General features: G+C 48.8%; 1 protein-coding gene across 8 annotated transcripts in view; it reads left to right on the top strand.

The window, feature by feature from the left end:
• The window catches only part of Kmt5b (lysine methyltransferase 5B), a 58,881-nt gene extending 46,990 nt beyond the window's left edge, over positions 1-11,891 (top strand). For all 8 annotated transcript variants that reach the window (XM_046444984.2, XM_046444985.2, XM_046444980.2 and 5 more), the window contains 2 exons: positions 758-954; positions 7,684-11,891. In XM_046444984.2, coding sequence (XP_046300940.1) covers positions 758-954; positions 7,684-9,155 — 1,669 coding nt within the window. In that variant the 3' untranslated portion in view covers positions 9,156-11,891. The remainder of the gene's footprint in view (positions 1-757; positions 955-7,683) is intronic.
• The last annotated feature ends 6,758 nt before the right edge of the window (positions 11,892-18,649 follow it).

The raw sequence follows: 18,649 nt of genomic DNA on the forward strand, positions 1-18,649 counted from the left end.
AAAGGTGTCCACTAGTTAAAGTTAAGTCTTTTAAATGTCTTTAATTTAGTAACAGTTTATTAATTTAATTATGATTGTTCATATTAATTTGATAATTTAAGGGAACTACTTAACTGTTTTTATTCTTCCAAGAGACAGATATTCACTAATAATACCCTCACCTTTTTACATAGAATTTCAGTCATAATTTGTGTGCATATATAACATCTAAGTTCTAGGCATTGACTTAATTTATGGAAATTCTGTGCTTTTTAAAAATTTCTGAATTCTTTTTTTTTTTTTTTTTTAATATTTATTTTTTAGTATTTGGCGGACACAACATCTTCGTTTGTATGTGGTGCTGAGGATCGAACCCAGGCCACACGCATGCCAGGCGAGCGCGCCACCGCTTGAGCCACATCCCTAGCCCCAAAATTTCTGAATTCTTAACATTCAGTTAATGTAGTGCTAAGTGGCACATAGCAAAGTTAAAATTAACATTTTAGTCTACACAGAAGGCTAATAGATTTTCATAGTAGGCAATTTGCAGTCAATTGACAACAGTCACAACAAGTGATTTTTGTTCTGATAAGCATAGTTTTTAATGTTAATTTTATTAGTTACCTAATGAGCCTCCTAGACTTGGCACTTATCCAGTGGTGGTCAGAGCCTCACCAGGTCTCACCATTGAGCCCACATGGCCAGGTGCTCCCTGCAGCCAGGCCCGCTGTGAATTCGTGCACTCCATTCACTGAACTTGTGCTGTTTTCTCTTACAGACGAGGAACTGGTGCTTTCAAATCCAGAGTGGGACTGCCTGCGCCTGCTCCTGTTATCAATAGCAAATATGGACTCAGAGAAACAGATAAACGTTTAAATAGGCTTAAAAAGTTAGGTGACAGCAGCAAAAACTCAGACAGTCAGTCTGTCAGCTCTAACACTGATGCAGACACCACTCAGGAAAAAAACAATGCAAGTAAGTAAGGGAGATTTGATAAGATGCCTTTTTTTTTTTAAGTATTTTCACAAAATTTGCTTTCTAAAGCATGCTTCAGTAGTTTCGAACTTCTAAATATTGAGAGAAACTGGGACTCATGAGCTTCAGCAGCCCTGCAAGGTTCTAGAAATGGTTTGAGTACAGAGCACAGTTGTGCCCACCTCCAGATTCAGTGCCGTACTCTAGACTGTTCTTTTGAATACTTGGTAACTGGATATTGAATTCTTCATCATATATTCCAGGATCATCATGTGTTTGAGGAAAACATTTTCAAAGTGTTAGTGACTCTGTCCTATTGGTGTCGTTAGGCCCTGCAAGAAGACAAGGGACCTGGTAAATTGTGCAGGCTCACATGTGTCCAGTGTCCAGCAGTCTGTTAGGAACAGGTGATGGACTTGGGAGTTCCTAGCTTCTGGCCTCAAGACTTCCACCTTTTTACTACTCACTTATCTTTTTCAAAACGAACTGACTCAATTCACCAAACCACCAGAATAGACTCACAATCGTGCCTGAGGAGCACTCGGATGTGGCCATGTTGTGGCACGTTGGGTTCACGCCACAGAAAGTAGGAAGAGAGATGGAAAGAGAAAGAAGCAAGCTTTGAAAACCAGTTGTATTTGGGGGCAAGATCTGATAGAAGCTGGAAAAAGGGTATGAAGAACAAACAAAAAGAAAAGGAAGAAAAGAAAACCTAAACAGGCAGAGGACAGCACGACGTGTGAGGAGCTCTGAAGTGCTGGAACATGACACTGCTGTCATCGTCTGGGTAACACCTGTGTTCTCTAGGTGCCACTACAGTGGTGGGCTCTTTGGCCTGCCTTGTCTCTGACAGAGATGGCTACTGGAAGGGTTTGACTTGGTGGTCCCCAAAGTCTCCTGTGCTGGCATCTTAATGACAGTATGACTTGCAAGCACTTAGGAAATACCTGAGGTGCTGGGTATCTTAGGCTCTCCCACGCCTCGGCTACTCCCTCCCAGACAGAAAACCCTGAAGAAAGGGGTGAATTGAATGTCACTGCCACGGATTCCTGAATCTACCTGCTGCTGGGAGTCAGAGGCCAGGTGTGACCTCTGTAGTGTAAAAGTAACAGTATAGTTCTGGTCCAGACTTTTTAGTTAATGTTCAAAGTGAGCAAAAAGAGGAGTTAGTTGATCATTCACTGTTGACTGTTGATTCAAAAATAAATGCAGCGTAATGAACCTTCGCTTTCTGAGTCTGGTTCCTTGGTGAAACTGGAGACCCCATGTGATAGACCCTCACACGAAAACACAGGGGTGCATGCTGCCATCTGCACCTGGAGACAGCCACAGAGCCGCCTGCAGGGAATGGCCCTGCAAGGTGTGGAGCTATCTGCTTCTGTGCATGAGCCTTGTTACCAGTATGTAGACCCTGCACTCAGTACACCACTTGGCTGAAAAGATAAAAGTATGAATAGTTTTTGGAAGGTGTTGGGTGTATTAATAGATAACCATCTAGAAAATGTCTATTACTAAATCAGACCCTTACTAAAAGCCTGCTAGTAGTTGGAGAGACAAGGGTGTATGAGACCCGGTCCCCTACCTCGGGGAGCTTGTGCTTTAGCTCCAAGACAAATGCACAAAAAACAGAGCAGACTAGACACTTCATTTTCTCAAGTTTAGAGGGAACAGGATGCCTTTGAGCTAACCTCAGCAGTGGCTGCTTATTCTGGGGTGCTTGCTTTGCCCAAGTTGCCTTTCCGCAGCATGACTTTGGAATAACCTGAGGGCTGGTGTGGCTGACTTGAGGGCGCAGTAGAGTGGATAGACATCGTCCAGTGCTTGAGGGAGCCCAGACTTCAGCTATCTCTGAGGCCACTGTCCCTTGAATCGTGCACAGAAGGATTTCTGTGGTTCTTACACGTATTCCTTTAGGCTATATTCTTTTGGTGTTTATCTCTCAACCAGACCCTTTAAAAAAGAACGAGTTTTTGAAACTGGAGAAGGGCCAGAGCTGCCAGAGCTCTCTTCCCGGGGAGCTGGGCGTGTGGCGTGCATAGGTGTGGATGCCATCTCTCTGCTGCCTGTCTGCCCGTCTTTATCTCGCACTTCATGTAGGATTTAGCAGCTGAGAGAGGAACTCTTTTCTCTGAACAGCACGTACAAAGAAACATTTCCACCTATTCGGAACCTCCCTTCCGCGCAGGTTCTTTTTTTGGAAGGTGTCTTCAGAGCTCCAGCCTGACTTTGCGCTTTAGCGTCCAGGAGTGGAAACAAGAAGAAATCTATTTTCATAAACTCAGTCTACCAATCGGAATGGCAGAGTTGTTATTAAGAGTATTCTGGTTTTTCAGGCCTGTGTGCCTTGCGGCCTGGGGAGCTTCCTGTAGTTAGTCTTGTGATACAGGATGCGAAGGCTCTCAAGAGCGTGCCTGAAGGTGTGGACACAGCCACTGCCAGTATCACCAGTCAGCACAGGACCCAGAAGATGAGGCCAGTGGGATCAGTTTACCCTAACTAAGGAGCAGTGGTCACAGACGTGGAGATTGGGCTGCCTGCTCCTGGCACCGAGCCTGTGGCTGCGTCCACATCCTGTCCAGCACGAGGCTGAGAGGTTGGCGAGAGCTGCTTGTGCGTACCAAGCTCACAGAGACTGAGGCCTTTAGAGTCCTGTGGGGTTGTCTGGGTTCTCAGGCTCTGCTGATGCTGAACTGAGAGTGACCCTCATAGCATCTTGTGTTGCAGGTGGTAGTGTCTCTAGAGCAGCCTGAGGACTCAGGAAAGCTCAGCTGTCCTTCTGCAACTCTTCCATCTGGCTGTAGGGATGCCATACTGCCTTATAATTTTGATGGCCCCTTGAAATTACTATGAGAGCCATGTCCTTTGCCCATCAATTGGGACTGACACAATAATAATTCTGCAGTAGACCTTATAGGCAGCACAACTGATCAGGAACTCACCATCTTTTTAAAAAAAAATTTTTTTTTGTACTGAGAATTGAACCTAGAGGTGCTCTATCGCTGAGCTATACCCTCAGCCTGTTTTGTTTTGAGATAGGGTCTCTCTGAGCTACCCATGCTGGCCTTGAACTTGGGATCCTTCTGCCTCAGTCTTCAAAGTTGCTGGGATTACAGGCATGCACCACCTCACCCAGATAGGTTCAAATCCCACCCCTGCCATTTGGTAGATGGCTAGCTTTAGGTTACTCATCACTGAGAGCCTGGCTTTCACAGACGTGTGATGTCACTTCAGGTCCTGGTAGACCTGTTTGCACAACACCTAGCACATAGTAATTGCTGAAAAGAAGTGTACCTCCACCTAAAACTGCTGTCCAAGTATATGCATTTGGGGGATTTCCAGGTCACTGGAGAAAGAAAATCCCACAGGAGAAGTCGGTACAGAGCGAGGGTAACTGAAAGTACGCCTCATCTCCACTAATGTCAGAGTCCTTACTCTGTTGACATTCTTTTTAAAAAGACTTGACTTTTTTAGTGTGTCATTGTGGACAGCCCTCCTCTTCTAGCCTTACTATCACTGAAATTCCCAACCCCTTCAAGGACATGGTAGCACTTTTTGGACAGTGAAGGACTCTGGACCTTGCATCTTAGTCACATCTCTCACATTCCTCTTGCCTAGCTTGTGTGTGTCTTTTTAGTCTTTGACTTGATGAGCTTACCTTTTGACTGGACTTGTGATGAGATAATGCTTTTCAAATAAGAACACACCGATAAGTGCACAAATATGTAAGTGAAATCTTGAAATCCTGTGTGCCGTCAAATGCAGTCTGTTCAGCCTGGATCACAAACGAGGTGATTTGTCAGCGGCTGGCACTGCGGCCAGCACTGGACTTCTTGGAAGGAAGGATGGACTGAGGAGAGCCTAGACTCAAACTTACCTTAAGGTGGGATCAGCCAGTGAATTAGATTAAGTGCTGAGTAAGCAAAGTCTTTGGGTGCTGTGACAACACAAGGGCACCGCAGGTTGGTTCTAAGAGGAAGTCACGGGAGCTCCCTGCAGGAGGCACTGCCCAAGCTGAGGATCAGCGGGGAGTGAGAAGTTGGCCCAGTGGAGCCTATTCAAATCAGGAGCCTTTCATCCGAGTGCATGCACAGGTGGAGAACTTGGTCATCGTGGCTGCTGAAGGTGAGAAGATGATCTGTGACCAGAGTCTAGCATTTTGGACTTGATTCTCAGGGCATTAGGTTAAAACTGAAAGTGACCTGAGATAATGGGGAAACCATTCTGGCTGCGTGGGGGAGAATGGGCTGTTGGGAAGACAACAGGAGACAGGGAGCGGGTAGGTTTAGGCAGCAGGTTCCATGACATTGCAGGGTGGTCTCCGCAGTACGGCTGGATGACTGGATGAGGTGGTGAAGGAAGGAAGAGTTTTGGACGCCTCCAGCATCCCACATGGGCACTTGGACAAGTGGTGTGTCGTGTTTTGAAGACGTGATGGCGCTCAGATGGAGAAACTTCCTGAGTCTGGTGGTGAGCTGGACACAGGCACAGCGAAGGACTTGCGAGAAGCCTCAATCGGCACTTGGCTGCTGGAGTCTGGCATTAGAAAAGGATTGGGCTAGAGAAGGTATCAGGGGACTGTCGGCATATAGGAGGTGACAGCCACGGGCAGGTGGGTTCCCGTCACCTGGAGAAGAGAGTATGGTGTTTGGGGCTGGATGCCAGAGAGCTGAAGAATGAGGGTCTTGGGAAGATGAAGAAGTGCCAGAGACCGGAAGAACTAGGAGTGCGCTCTCCAATGGCCAGGAAAAGATGACGTCCTGAGAAGGAGAGAACAGTCGGTGTCCCATTCAGAGAGAAAGGCAGGTCTGAGAAGTGCGCACTAGATTTCATGACGAGGAAGTGTCGGTTGGCACAGGCTGTCTTCGAGAAGCGGGCCCAGCGTGCACGGGGCGCTGGTGAGAAGGTGGTGTGTACGACCACGGAGTAGAGCGTGGCAGGAGCCTGGAGTGGCAAAAGGAAGCGAAAAGCTGATCGCGGATATAGGTCTTGAGGTGTAAGACAGGCAAGGGGTCCTCATGACCGCATCCAGGAAAGTCAACAGGTGCAGGCCTTCCTGGAAACGACCAGGACACTGGTGTGTCTATGTGGACATCGCATCTGCTCAGTCCACCTTGTCCTCTTTGCTAAAGACTTCCATAAATATCCTTGTATTTAGAAGAATAATGCATCCTCAAATTGACTGGTATCTAAACTTCATTACTCCTGTTAATCTAAAAATAAGCTTCCTCCTTGGTAGCAGCCCACACAGATGAGCTATTCTTACTTAGTTCAGTCAGTGGATCTCACCACTGTGATTCTCCTAGTCTGGGTAACTGAAGGCATTTATGAGCCATCCTCTGAGTAGAGAGCCTTGGTGATTAGATCATTTCTGGAGTGCTTAGGCATTTTTGTTCCCCTCTCAGGAAAAACTAGTGATGATTTTCTTGTTCAGCTGTGCAGAAGGGATGGCAGCTGTCCAGGCACCCTGTGGAGCCTTGTCCTCCCTTGGCCTCCCTGCTCAGATTGCCCACAGTAGGTGTTTCATCCCTGGTGACGTGGTGGTTGGTCACAGCTTCCCCACTGAATGATCTTCAAAGGGTTGTTTTGATCAGGGAGAGGCTTTTTGACTGGGGGACGGGAGAATTGAGTAAGTGAAACATTGGCTGACGTAAAATCCCACGAAGAATAGTCTACAATGTAAGTAAAGAGGGAAAACGGCAGCAGAGAAGCAGTGGCAAGGTGCCTGAGTGCTGGGCGAGCCTCCTGAAAGCCCACCTGTGGATCGCCTGGTCCTAGTGGATCACCTCCAGGGCAGCCTTTCTGTATCCCTGTCTTGGAGTGACGGTGGGTCCCTCTCTTGTCTTAAATGTGTGTTTCTGGCAGCTGCTGCTAGCTTCTTGCCATTGGATGAGGCCACCCAGGTTCTGCAGGTCCTTTGAGGCCACACACCCCCTCTTCTCTCCCAGTCTTCACAAAGCTGAAGCAAGCAAACGACTGTGGATATGTAGGCCTTTTTCGGTAAACGTCTATTGGGAATGACAATATGTGGTTCTTGGGATCTGCCTTTCCTGTTTGAAACTGTCAAGTTAGAATTTTTCTCTTAGAGCCCTATAGCAATATAGTACTTGTCTGTATTACTGGCCAAGTAGTATACTTACTTTGGGTAATTGAGTAGTGAATTTTAGAAGCATATTTTAAATGATTTCAAGAAGAATTTGTGAAAGAAAACTATAATTCTTACTTTTTTTCAAATCTTCTGTTGGGCATGGTAGCACTTGCCTTAATCCCAATGACTCAGGAGGCTGAGGCAGGAAGATCTCAAGTTCAAAGCCAGCCTCAGCCACTTAGCAAGATCCTGTCTCAAAAATTAGAAAGACTGGGGGTGTAGCTCACCTCCGAAGTACCGCGAAAAAGAAAATACTAAATGAGGAGAAGAAATGCTTAGTTTGGACCAGCGTCTCCGCAGATGAAGAAGCTTAGAGTGAAGTCTGAGTCCTCTGTGCTGAGAGCTCTTCAACTGTGATCACTTGCCTGGAACATGAGCGAGTTGCTCCATCAGTTTGGAAGAGAACGTGAAGGCAGCATGGGGAAGGCAAATGTACTGACAGAATCAGCTGGGGTCTGTTTTCCACGTGTATGTAACGGAAATATTTTGTAGCTGATGGTCTGGTTTGGGGCAGTGTTTGGTTAAGCACTACTGTGTTACCCAGCTGTTTCTCATCTTTTTTTTTTTTTTTTTAAACCTTACAGCTTCTAACCGAAAATCTTCAGTTGGTGTAAAAAAGAACAGCAAGAGCAGAACGTTAACCAGGCAGTCCATGTCCAGAATTCCCGCTTCCTCCAACTCTACCTCATCTAAGCTAACTCACACGAACAATTCCAGGGTACCAAAGAAACTGAAAAAGCCTGCAAAGCCTTTACTCTCAAAGATAAAGCTAAGGAATCACTGCAAGCGACTAGAGCAGAAGAATAGTTCAAGAAAGCTCGAGATGGGAAACTTAGTACTTAAAGAGCCTAAAGTGGTCCTATATAAGAATTTGCCCATTAGAAAAGACCAGGAGTCAGAGGGATCAGTCCAAGCTGCAGTTGCCAGCGGGTGCTTGACTAGACATGCGGCCAGAGAACACAGGCGGAATCCTGGGAGAGGTGCTCACTCGCAGGGGGACAGCTCGCCCTGCACCTACACAACCAGGCGCTCGGCGAGGACCAGGGCAAACCCGCCAGAAGCCTCGGACATCAAGCTAGAACCAAATACGCTGGATGGCTGTAATGGCACGGCAGAACCTTGCCCAGACAGTGATGAGCAGCCAGCCCCCGACGTGCAGGAAGAACTGGCTAGCGAGACTGCACAGAAGGGGGAAGCACCGGGTCACAAGAGTGACCCGAGCATGTCTAGAAAGAAATCGCGACAAGGAAAACTTGTAAAGCAGTTGACAAACATAGCAGAGTCCACCCCGGTGCATGACTGCCCTGGACAGGAGAGCACCGTGCCAGATTTGATGGCACCCCACTCTGACCAGGGTGAGCCCAGCGGTGTGGCAGGGGTGCCCATGAGCTACACAGACTGCACTCCCTCGCCTGTCGGGTGCTCAATCGTCACGTCAGACAGCTTCAGGGCGAAGGATGGCTTTAGAACTGCTAAAAGCAAAAAGAAGCGGCGAATTACAAGGTATGACGCCCAGTTAATCCTGGAAAATAACTCTGGGATTCCCAAATTGACTCTCCGTAGGCGCCATGATAGCAGCAGCAAGACAAACGACCAAGAGAATGACGGGATGAATTCTTCCAAAATAAGCATCAAGTTAAGTAAAGACCATGAAAATGATAATAATCTCTATGTAGCAAAGCTTAATAATGGATTTAACTCAGGATCAGGCAGTAGTTCTACAAAATTAAAAATCCAGCTAAAACGGGATGAGGAAAGTAGAGGGCCCTATGCAGAGGGGCTTCATGAAAATGGGGTGTGCTGTAGTGATCCTCTCTCTCTCCTGGAGTCCCAGATGGAGGTGGATGACTACAGTCAGTATGAGGAGGAAAGTACAGATGACTCCTCCTCTTCAGAGGGAGACGAAGAGGAGGATGACTATGACGATGACTTTGAAGATGATTTTATTCCTCTTCCTCCGGCTAAGCGACTGAGGCTAATAGTCGGGAAAGACTCTATAGATATTGACATTTCTTCAAGGAGAAGAGAAGATCAGTCTTTAAGGCTTAACGCATAAGCTCTTGGTCTTAATTTGACCTGGGATAACTACTTTAAAGAAATAAAAATTCCAGTCAATTATTCCTCAACTGAACCATTTGAGTGGCAGCACTTCTATCGTCTCTTCATGTATCAGCATAATATTGTAGAAAGTGTACAGCGTACTGACTCTTCCTAAGTCTGATTTGTGCAAATTTTTATCGTACTTTTTAAATAGCCTTCTTATGTGCAATTCTCAGTTAGAGGTGAAGCCCTATTGTAAAATAAAGGCTCCAGCAAAATTGTACAGTGATAGCAACTTTCCACACAGGACGTTGAGACAATAATGTGGCTACACAACTTCTTCTCTTTTTTTTTTTTAACTTTTAAGAGCATCAGCTGGCTCTTTAATATATGACTAAACAATAATTTAAAACAAATCATAGTAGCAGCATATTAAGGTTTTCAAGTATATGCTAATATCACCAGCAATGATCTTTGGCTTTTTGATTTATATTTGCTAGATGTTTCCCCCTTGGAGTTTGTCAGTTTCACACTGTTTGCTGACCCAGGTGTACTGTGTGTGGCCTCTGTTAACATAGCCAACCATCAGTCCGGAGTCAAATTGGTTTCTTTACAAAACAAAAAAATACCATCACACGCGAGACAGCTCACTGTTCAGTACACTGTATGTACCAGGTTAGCAGCGTGCAGGATGCGTTTCAAAACAGCGTATTTATTGCTTGTCATGTAAATTAAAGACCTTGTATTTAACACTTTTCAATCCTTTTAGATAAAATTGTTCTTTGCAAGAATGATTGGTGCTTATTTTTTCAAAACTCTGCTGTGAACATGCGATGGCAACAAGCAACGTTATCTAATGAACTACAGCTATCCTAATTTGGTTCTTCAAGTTTTCTGTTGCACTTGTAAAATGCTACAAGGAATATTAAAAAAATCTATTCACTTTAACTTATAATAGTTTATGAAATAAAAACATGAGTCACAGCTTTTGTTCTGTGGTAACCTATAAAAATGTTTGTCTTTGGAATTCAATGTAAAGAGCTGAAAACAATGTATATGTTGTAAATATTTGTGTGTTGTGAGAAATTTTTGTCATAAGAAATTAAAAGAACTTACCAGGAAGGTTTTTAAGTTTAGAAATATTCATGCCAATAAAATAGGAAATTATAAATATATAGTTTTAAGCACTGCCTCAGTGGGAGTTCTCAGCTTATATTAGTTTATTATTAAAATATCAAAGTTTTTTGATTATATTATCAGTTAATCAAAAAGGAGTCAGATTTGTTTTTTCAAGCACTTTGAGAAGAGAAATTAATTTTAAGTAACTTAATGAGCAAATTTTTGATTATTTTATGTTCAATACCAGGCTCTTTCATTTTTCTGGATTATTTTAGAAATCAAAGAATTTGGGAATATAAGTCTATAGCAGGTGTTTAACACCAGCAAATCTCTGTTTCCTGGGAAATGTGTACATGTGCTTTCAGATGAGTCAAGTCAACTTAGGGGGTTCTTGTAGTGTCTAGAAAAGTAGCCCATGTCTTAAACTACTCAGAGGGATCTGCAGGTAACAAGAAAGTCCAGTGAAGGAAACCTCAATGCTTCACTGTTATTTCTACTTGATACCCACCACTTTTCACGTTTGGGGGACATTGTTTAAATTAAGCTCCTCAAAACTAGTGCCAGTAGGTTGCAGATAGAAAGTGGGGGAGCCTGAGAGGCCTTTGCTCCTGGAGCCCCGGGTCGTCCTGTGCAGTCCCAACTTGGCTTCTCACGGTCAGGCTGATCCTCAGGGATTGATTTGGAAGCAGGCGAGGACCTCCCCCCAACACATGCCCCTTCTCGCTGCAGCTCTTGAGGCAGGGCAACCCTACATGGCCTTGGGCTCCTGTCCCCAGACACTGTCCAGTCCTCATGGGGTCCCTGCACAGAAGCATGAGGCCTGGACCACGCACGGGAGGATGAAGAGGGGCCCTTTGGAGCAGGCAGGCAGTGGGTCACCTCTCATTCCCACCTTTGCTTGGGGTATTTTGAAGAGGTTCAGAGACTAAACCTCAAAGGTTTTTTTTTGAATACCAACAATAGCCATTTCAGGAATTTCAGTCTTAAGGAAAAAGTAACAAAACACATTTCCCATTTTTCTCCACGTTGAAGCTTAATTTTAGTAACTTATTTATGATGTTTTAATTTTATTATGGCCTCATCTTTTGAGGCTGACCTCCCCGTGGGTCTCAGAGCAGTGACATTTGGTGACAGTCGCTGCTTCTCAGGAGTCGGTATGCACAAGCACTCAGCGGCCGCTGGGATGCCTTCTAGGGCGCCCTAATTTCCGTTTTTAAAGGTAGGGGCCTCGGGACTGTTCTCAGCCTGCTGTAGAACGTCACTGTGTGGGAGACAAAAGCCACACACTCTTGACCAGTTTGGAAGAGGTTACATTCAATAAAACTTTTAGCTTGAGCTTATGCAATGATTGGTAAAGTTTTTGGCATTGTAAGAATTAGGAAATGATCATAGAAATATATGTAAAGTATTCAATTTTCAATCATTTTTCAAATTACTGTTTTAAATTGTTTTGCTGAGTTGTAATACTTTTGAGATACAATGTATTCCTTGTACTGAAAGAATGAAAAAGGACTTTTTCAGCATTTGAGGTAAGTTCTTTAACGTTTCATTGAAAACATTTTTTACAAATATTTTGTACATGCACTTGCAGTATTGAGGTTAATCATTTTAATAAATTCGGAAATTAAAACAATGTGGCCGGTGTTCACTGTATCTGAGAAGAAGAGGTCAAAGCGGTGACTTCCCTGAAGTGCTCCCGTGAAGCAGAATGGACCAGGGTGCACCCTTGCCTGTGCTGATCACTGGAGGGAGAAGAGGGCAAGCAGCCATTCCCTGCAGGGAGGCTGCTTCCAGCCTGTGAAGCCTCCTAGCCTGGGGACTCAGAAGTCTTTGCCCTCCAAATGGAGCAAAATGACACTTGAGGGCTTTTATAACCCAGTTACTACTAGCTTCTGATTGCTTGCTTTTTCTCTCTCTACTGGAATAGCAGATCCCGAACTGGCCTGAGTCCCTTTTTCTCCCATTTACTGTTGCAAAACCTACTTGAAATAGGACTGGCACAGGAATCAGGAACCCTGGATTTGGCCAGCTCGGCAACACCTTCGTGGTTGGGAACATGCTGCCTGGCTGCAGCCCTCTTTCCTGGCGCCTAGCTCCATTCTGGGTCAGAAGTCAGTGTACTTGGTCCTATCCCCAGTTAAGGTTTAGAAGGAACATCCTTCACCCCATTGGCAGGCAAGTGAGCACTCGTTAGCTAATCGATTCACCCAAGCCTGAGTTCCCAATCTGGAAAAAGGCTGTGTCCTGCCTGTTAACCACTCACACTCTTGACGGCTCAGTCTGCTTTCCAGTAGCTAGTGGCAGCCAGCTCACAGCATTCTGCCCAAAACCCTTGTGTGACCTGTTTCTCAAATACAAGATTTCTGTCACTAACATACATTGTGTCAAGTGCTCTGCTACCAAAAAACAAGGTGCCAAGCAGCTGCCACCCTCGGGTACTTCTGTAGCCCCAGGATGATGGTGCAGAGGCTTCAAGGGAAGGGCATGAGGCTGCTTCCTGCGCCCTCCATGTCCTGAAGCACTTGAGTGCTGCTGGTGCTGGCTGGTGGACGAGCCAGAGCACAGGCGAATCTGCCTTTTTCAGAAAGAGAGCAGGGTTGGCAGGTAGAGGTAGATGAACCAGGAAGGGATGTGCTGCCAACGCTGCCCTCCTCCCGTGACCCTGCCACTCACATCCTCCCAGGACAGTAAGCTCACAAGTGTTCACGGAGCAGCTGGGAAGCGGCCAATCTGGACAGAAGACCCTGCAGGCCTGTAGAGATGACTCTGGAACAGTGCTGTTACCAGATTCTGTGCCAGATTCTGCTAAGCTGCCCTAGACTGCAACCATCCTTTGCGGGGAGTCCCAACCCTGTTGAGTGCTCCCACGGTTCTCACAGAGAAGCAGTGCTTCACATTCTGCTTAGGGCTGGCTCGGGTCTGAGACCCTGAGCTGGCCTTTTTGGTTTGTTTCTTTTGCAGTGCTGGGCATGGAACTCAAGGCTCCTCTACCACTTTTTTTTTTTTTTTTTTTTTTTTTGGTACCTGGGATTGAACTCAGGGGCACTAGACCAACTGAGCCACATCCCCAGACCTGTTTTTATTTTATTGAGAGTCGGGGTCTCACTGAATTGCTTAGTGCCTCACTTTTGCTGAGGCTGGCTTTGAACTCCCGATCCTCTTGCCTCATCTTCCTGAGTTGCAGGTATTACTGGAGTGCACCACCACCTCCAGCAGGTGACAGGAGTTAGTCACATTTCTCCAGTATGTGTGAGCACATGTTACGTATTTGGGATTGGGGAGGCAGGGTTTGAATTAAAGCCACAGGAGTGGATGAGGAGAGCTGGTGCTGAGGGTAGCAGAGAATGTTGTGCCAAGGCCACTGGACCTTGGGGACCTTGAAGGCACAGCTGGGGCAGTACTTGAGAAGCCAGACTGGCTGGGGACAATGGAGGAAAGGGGATGACAGCAGAGAGAGAAGGTGGTTAACTATTTAAAGGAAAAGCAAGTTTAACCCCAGAGAGCTTCCATGGGGTGGTGAGCTCCTGAAAAGGGCAGTGAGGAGTCACTCGGAGTCGGGGGTGGTGGGGGTCATCCATCTTCCAAGAGGAAAGACGCATTCGGGTGTGACGGAGGAGCCAGCCCAGCGCCAGCATTCGCAAGAGTTCTATCCACTCTGGAGCAGGAGGCCGGGCCATCCGAGCATCAGATGTTTGGGTTTGGGCCACACAAGGGAGATGTGAAATCAAGAATGGGAAAGCAAGCTGACCACAGAAACTTAGTACAATTCATTGAAGACATATTTACTCATCACACTGCAGTACTAGCCAGTGTCCGAGTTGCCCCAGTGGGCGGGAGGCGCACCTGTTGGCAGCAGCACTCCTCTGCACAGATGTGGTCCTCTCAGGCCAGGTGGGGTCGCAGCAGATGGCGGGTGGAGGTGTAGTTCAAGCTGGCTAGGGAGGGGTGGCAGGAGCTGTGCACGCCCTCAGGGTAGGGGAGCCTGCAACCAGGGTGGGCCGCAAGCCGAGGCGGACGCAGGAGGCCTGGGGGCGCTCTGCGGCCAGGGAACAGCCTAGCGGTCATTGGACCAGCCAATGGAGAGGGCGGAGTCAGCAGAGGGCAGGTTCTGGAGTTTGGGAGAGGCTGCGTTTTCTGGGGACTTCAGGTCCTGGACGGGGCCTGGAGAAGATCGCCTGGCAATAGGTGGCCGCAGTTCTGGGAGAGTGGGACTTTGGTCTGAAGCCGATGGCCCTCCGGAGGCGGACACTTGGGTGGTGCGGGGCGGAGGGCACGCGCCCCCGGGGCCACGCCGCGACGGGCAGCCGGACGACTGGGTCTGTGGGCGACCAACGCGGGGAGGTGGGGCGCCCGGATATTGTGTGGGTGAGAACCGGGGCGAACCGCAGCGCCCCACGATCCCGAAGCAGATCCGGGCTCTGCCGGAGCCGCACCTGGAGAGCCCGGGGAGGGCCGCTCTGGGCGTCGCCGTAAGTTCCCTTGAGTGGCGAAAGGAGTCGCCGCCTTTTACCCGCTTTCCCTGCACCAGTGCCGCCGCGGAGTGTGTGCAAAGGTCGTGCGCAGATAAGCGGGCGCCGCGCGCACTCACGAGCCCTGCGGTGGGAGCGGCGCCGGCGGCTCAGCCGGTCGGTGGGAGGCGGCGGCCCGTGCGGCCCTGGGACAGGACGGACAGTCCTTATCTGCAAGAAGCCGGTAGAAGGCCAGCAGCCCCGGGCAGCAGGCAAATCCAAGGTGTCCTCCAGCGGCCGAGCTGCTGGACTCGCGATTGTAACAGCGACCTGACGCAAATGTGCTCCAGAGGGCCGAGGAATAGCCGCGTTGGGTTCGAATGTGCCCGGTGTTGGCGTCTGAGAGAGAATGTCACCCCAAGGGACCTCGCGCTGTTCTCTCTCACCCCACGCCCATCTTAGAAACGTAGGTTGCATGAATGGGAAGCAGCATTTTATGTACAAAAGTTGGTGACTCCGAAGCCACCTAGTGTTCCCCCTCTCTGACTTGTGGGCTGCAGAATCCGACCCTGACGGGAAGCGACCGGACACCAGAAACTGGGAATCTTGCAACTGACTTTGGTAGCAGCCAACGAGGCTGGGGAGGGCCCCTCTCCAGAGCAACTGTCCTGTAAAGGGACCCTGTCTTGTCCTCCTCTTGCTGGCTAAGCCATATTTTCCTTCTAGGGCAGAAGGGTGAGCAGACGGCTGGCGCTTGCCAGCCCCCAAATGGGCCAGAGCTGGCCCAGGAACCGTCAGCCTGGGGTCAAGGCCTGGGTGCCCGGGCCAGGTGGAGGACCTGGGTGAAGCAGCGCTGGTGCATGCTGCTGGGTTCACAAGCCAAGCAAAGCACTGCCCTCTCTGAGTCCGTTTTTTCCACTTGTAAACAGAGTAGTAATCCCAAACTGGCCCCTGTGATTGCTGAGGATCAAATGAGGGAGTGCCTGCTATCCCGTGCCACAGGCTGGCACCTAAGTCGGCCTATGCTGAAGCCCTAGGTCCCACCTTGGACTATGCCAGGCACCACGGACACCTCACAAGCCCCCTACCCTCTCCAGTGGCACCTGCTCAAAATCGCAACTCCCCCCTCCCCCGCCCAGCTTCAGAATACCCGCTGCTGGAGCAGGCCCCCGTCACATTCCAGTTCCCTCCTCCAGCCAGGACTCTGTGTCAGCCAAGCTCCTGAGGAATGCTGCTCTGTCCCTGCTCTTCCATTCCACAGGGCTCTCCCTGGATTCACCTGCTCCCCTGACAGCCTTCCCTATTCAGGCACCAAACAGGTTCTGAACACTCAAAAGGCATAGCAGCTACAGGGGTGATCCGAACCCAGCCCCTCCTTCAAGAGCCAGAGCCTGAGCTCCTTGAGAGAAACAGGGAGACAACCAGCAAGCAATGTGGACGCCCCAGACAGAGGCGTGTGGCAGGTGCCGTGGAGTCCAGAGGGTGCCTGGTTTCTGCTGGAGCTGAGACTCAGAAGGGTCCTGAGGGACATGCAGACCAAAAACATACAGGTTCCATCTCACTCCAGTGACAATGGCAGTCACCAAGAACACCAACAAAATCCCAGCAGCTCGGGAGGCTGAGGCAGGAAGATCGTAAGTTCAAAGCCAGCCTCAGCAAATTAGTGAGGCCCTAAGCAACTCAGTGAGACTCTTATCTCTAAATAAAATACAAGAAAGGGCTGGGGGTGTGGATCAGTGGTTAAGTGCCCCTGAGTTCAATTCCCTTTACCAAAAAGAGAGAATACCAACAACAAGTGCTGGCGAGGATGCCAGGAAAAGGTATCCTTGTACATCATTAGTGAGACTACAGATTAGTGCAACCACTTTGGAAATCAGTATGGAGATTCCTTAAAAGGCTAGCAATGGCAGCCAGGTGCAGTAGTGCAGGCCTGTACTCCAGAGGCTTAGAGGCTGAGGCAGGAAGATGGCAAGTTCAAAGGCAGCCTCAGCAACTTAGGGAGATGCTATCTGAAAATAAAAAATAAAATGGGCCAGGTACAGTGGTGCACACCTGTAATCCCAGCAGCTTGGGAGGCTGAGATGGGAGGAACACGAGTTCAAAGCCAGCCTCAGCAAAGTGAGGCCCTAAGCAACTCAGTGAGACCCTGTCTCTAAATAAAATACAAAATAGGGCTGGGGATGTGGCTCAGTGGTTGAGTGCCTCTGAGTTCAATTCCTAGTACTCCCCCCAAAAATAAATAAAAAATAAAAAGGGTTGGGGATGTGCTCAGTGATAAAGCACCAAGGGTTCAATCCCTGGTACCAAAATAAATAAATAAAAGAATAGGAATGGAGCCATCATATGACTCAGCTATTCCACTCCTTAATATTTATCTACAAGAACTAAAATCAGTATACTAGTGGAGCAGAGGAAGAGGATGAGGAGGAAGGAGGAAGGAAAGGAAAGGGGAGGTACTGGGGAACAATATTGACCAAATTATATCGTTAAATTGTGTGTGTGTGCAAATATGTGACAATGAACCCCACTTACTATGTATAATTATAATGTACCCATTTTTTAAAAAAGGTGCTGAGGGATGGAGAGGAGTTCAGAAACCCAAAGGGTGGTGGCAGTGTACATGTGCAAAGTCTGGAGGTGGGAGGACAGGCCGTCTTCTGGAGAGAGGCTGAGCGCTCAGGGTGGCAATGCAGTTAAAGGACATGGGTGGGTGGCAGAGCCTGGGCCCAGAAGACAGGGAGCTTTGGCCTTGGCAGCTGAAGGATTTGTTCAGGCATCTCCTGGGCAAAGCCTGTCCCCACCAGTCCCTAACTTAGCAGCTTTGCTGACGTAGTCTCAGTTTCCAGTCTATTACAGGGAGAGGACAGCAGTGTCTACCTCACTGAGGACCCAGTGAAACAGCCGAGGGATGAGCAGCCCTGTGCCTGTCTCGAGCCGAGAGCTGGGAATCTAACTCCAACGTCTGTGTTTTTTCCTCTGGCTTCACCTAATCAGCCCCAGCCAGCTGTCACTCTCCCCCCCTGCACCCCCCAGCCCCAGCTACATCCCAGAGATACCCGGAGACCAGACAGAGAGAGACCAGGCCTCTCGCTGTACTGAGGCAGGGGCTGGGACCTTCCTGGGGTCACACATCGAGAGAGACTGAGATAACCTGGCTTGGACCCAGGGCAGCCCCTGCCCCGCCCTGCCTGACCCAGAGTCCCTGCCCCATGCCTGCGTGGCAGGTGGGTGTCCAGCTGTGAGTCAGTGGGTGGCCTGGCCAGCAGGAGGCCACTGCTGTTGACATGTGATAACTGTGTTTATTTAGTTGTAGCCACTCACCAAAGGGGCTAATGTCCAACTCCTGCATCTCCTGGAACCACCAACCACCACGGGGTAGTGGGACCTTCCTCCTCTACAGCGTACCTGGCTCAAATTCACAAGAGCCTCTTTGGGGTCTTTGGAGACACTGAAGCCAGCAAGGCAGGGCTCCTTGTCACTGTTCTTGACAAGAGGAGACTGAGCTACAAGGCAGGACATCACCCAGTGTCATCCAGCCTGCCGGCTCTACCCACAGGGCCAGGGAACCGAGGCCCTGTGGGCTGTGACTTGAAGGATGGTGGGAGGCCTCTGCACTGCCTCTCCCTCTCCCGGGCTCTCTGCCGCCCCGCAGCCTGAGCAGGGCCCTGCGGCCCTCGGGGCTCTGGATGTTGTTCCTACCTCCATCTGGTACCCCACTTGCTCCCGCTTCCCTCCACTTAGCCCCAAGCCCCTCAGTCACATGAGTCACAAACTGCATTTGGCCCCGGGAGGCTAGGCAGGTGGCAGGCTGATGAGGAAGGGGCTTTCTCACTGAAGAAGGAAGTCCCCTGCTCCCCCCACCTCTCATCTGCATAACCTGCCAGGACTCAAAACCTCAGGGCCACCAGCCATGAGAGCCCTGGGCCAGCCACCGTCCATCCCT

This window comes from Marmota monax, unplaced genomic scaffold, assembly GCF_021218885.2.
Source record: "Marmota monax isolate L192 unplaced genomic scaffold, Marmota_monax_Labrador192_F-V1.1 WCK01_AAM20220418_F8-fsc00038, whole genome shotgun sequence".
In the NCBI taxonomy this organism is placed as follows: domain Eukaryota; kingdom Metazoa; phylum Chordata; class Mammalia; order Rodentia; family Sciuridae; genus Marmota; species Marmota monax.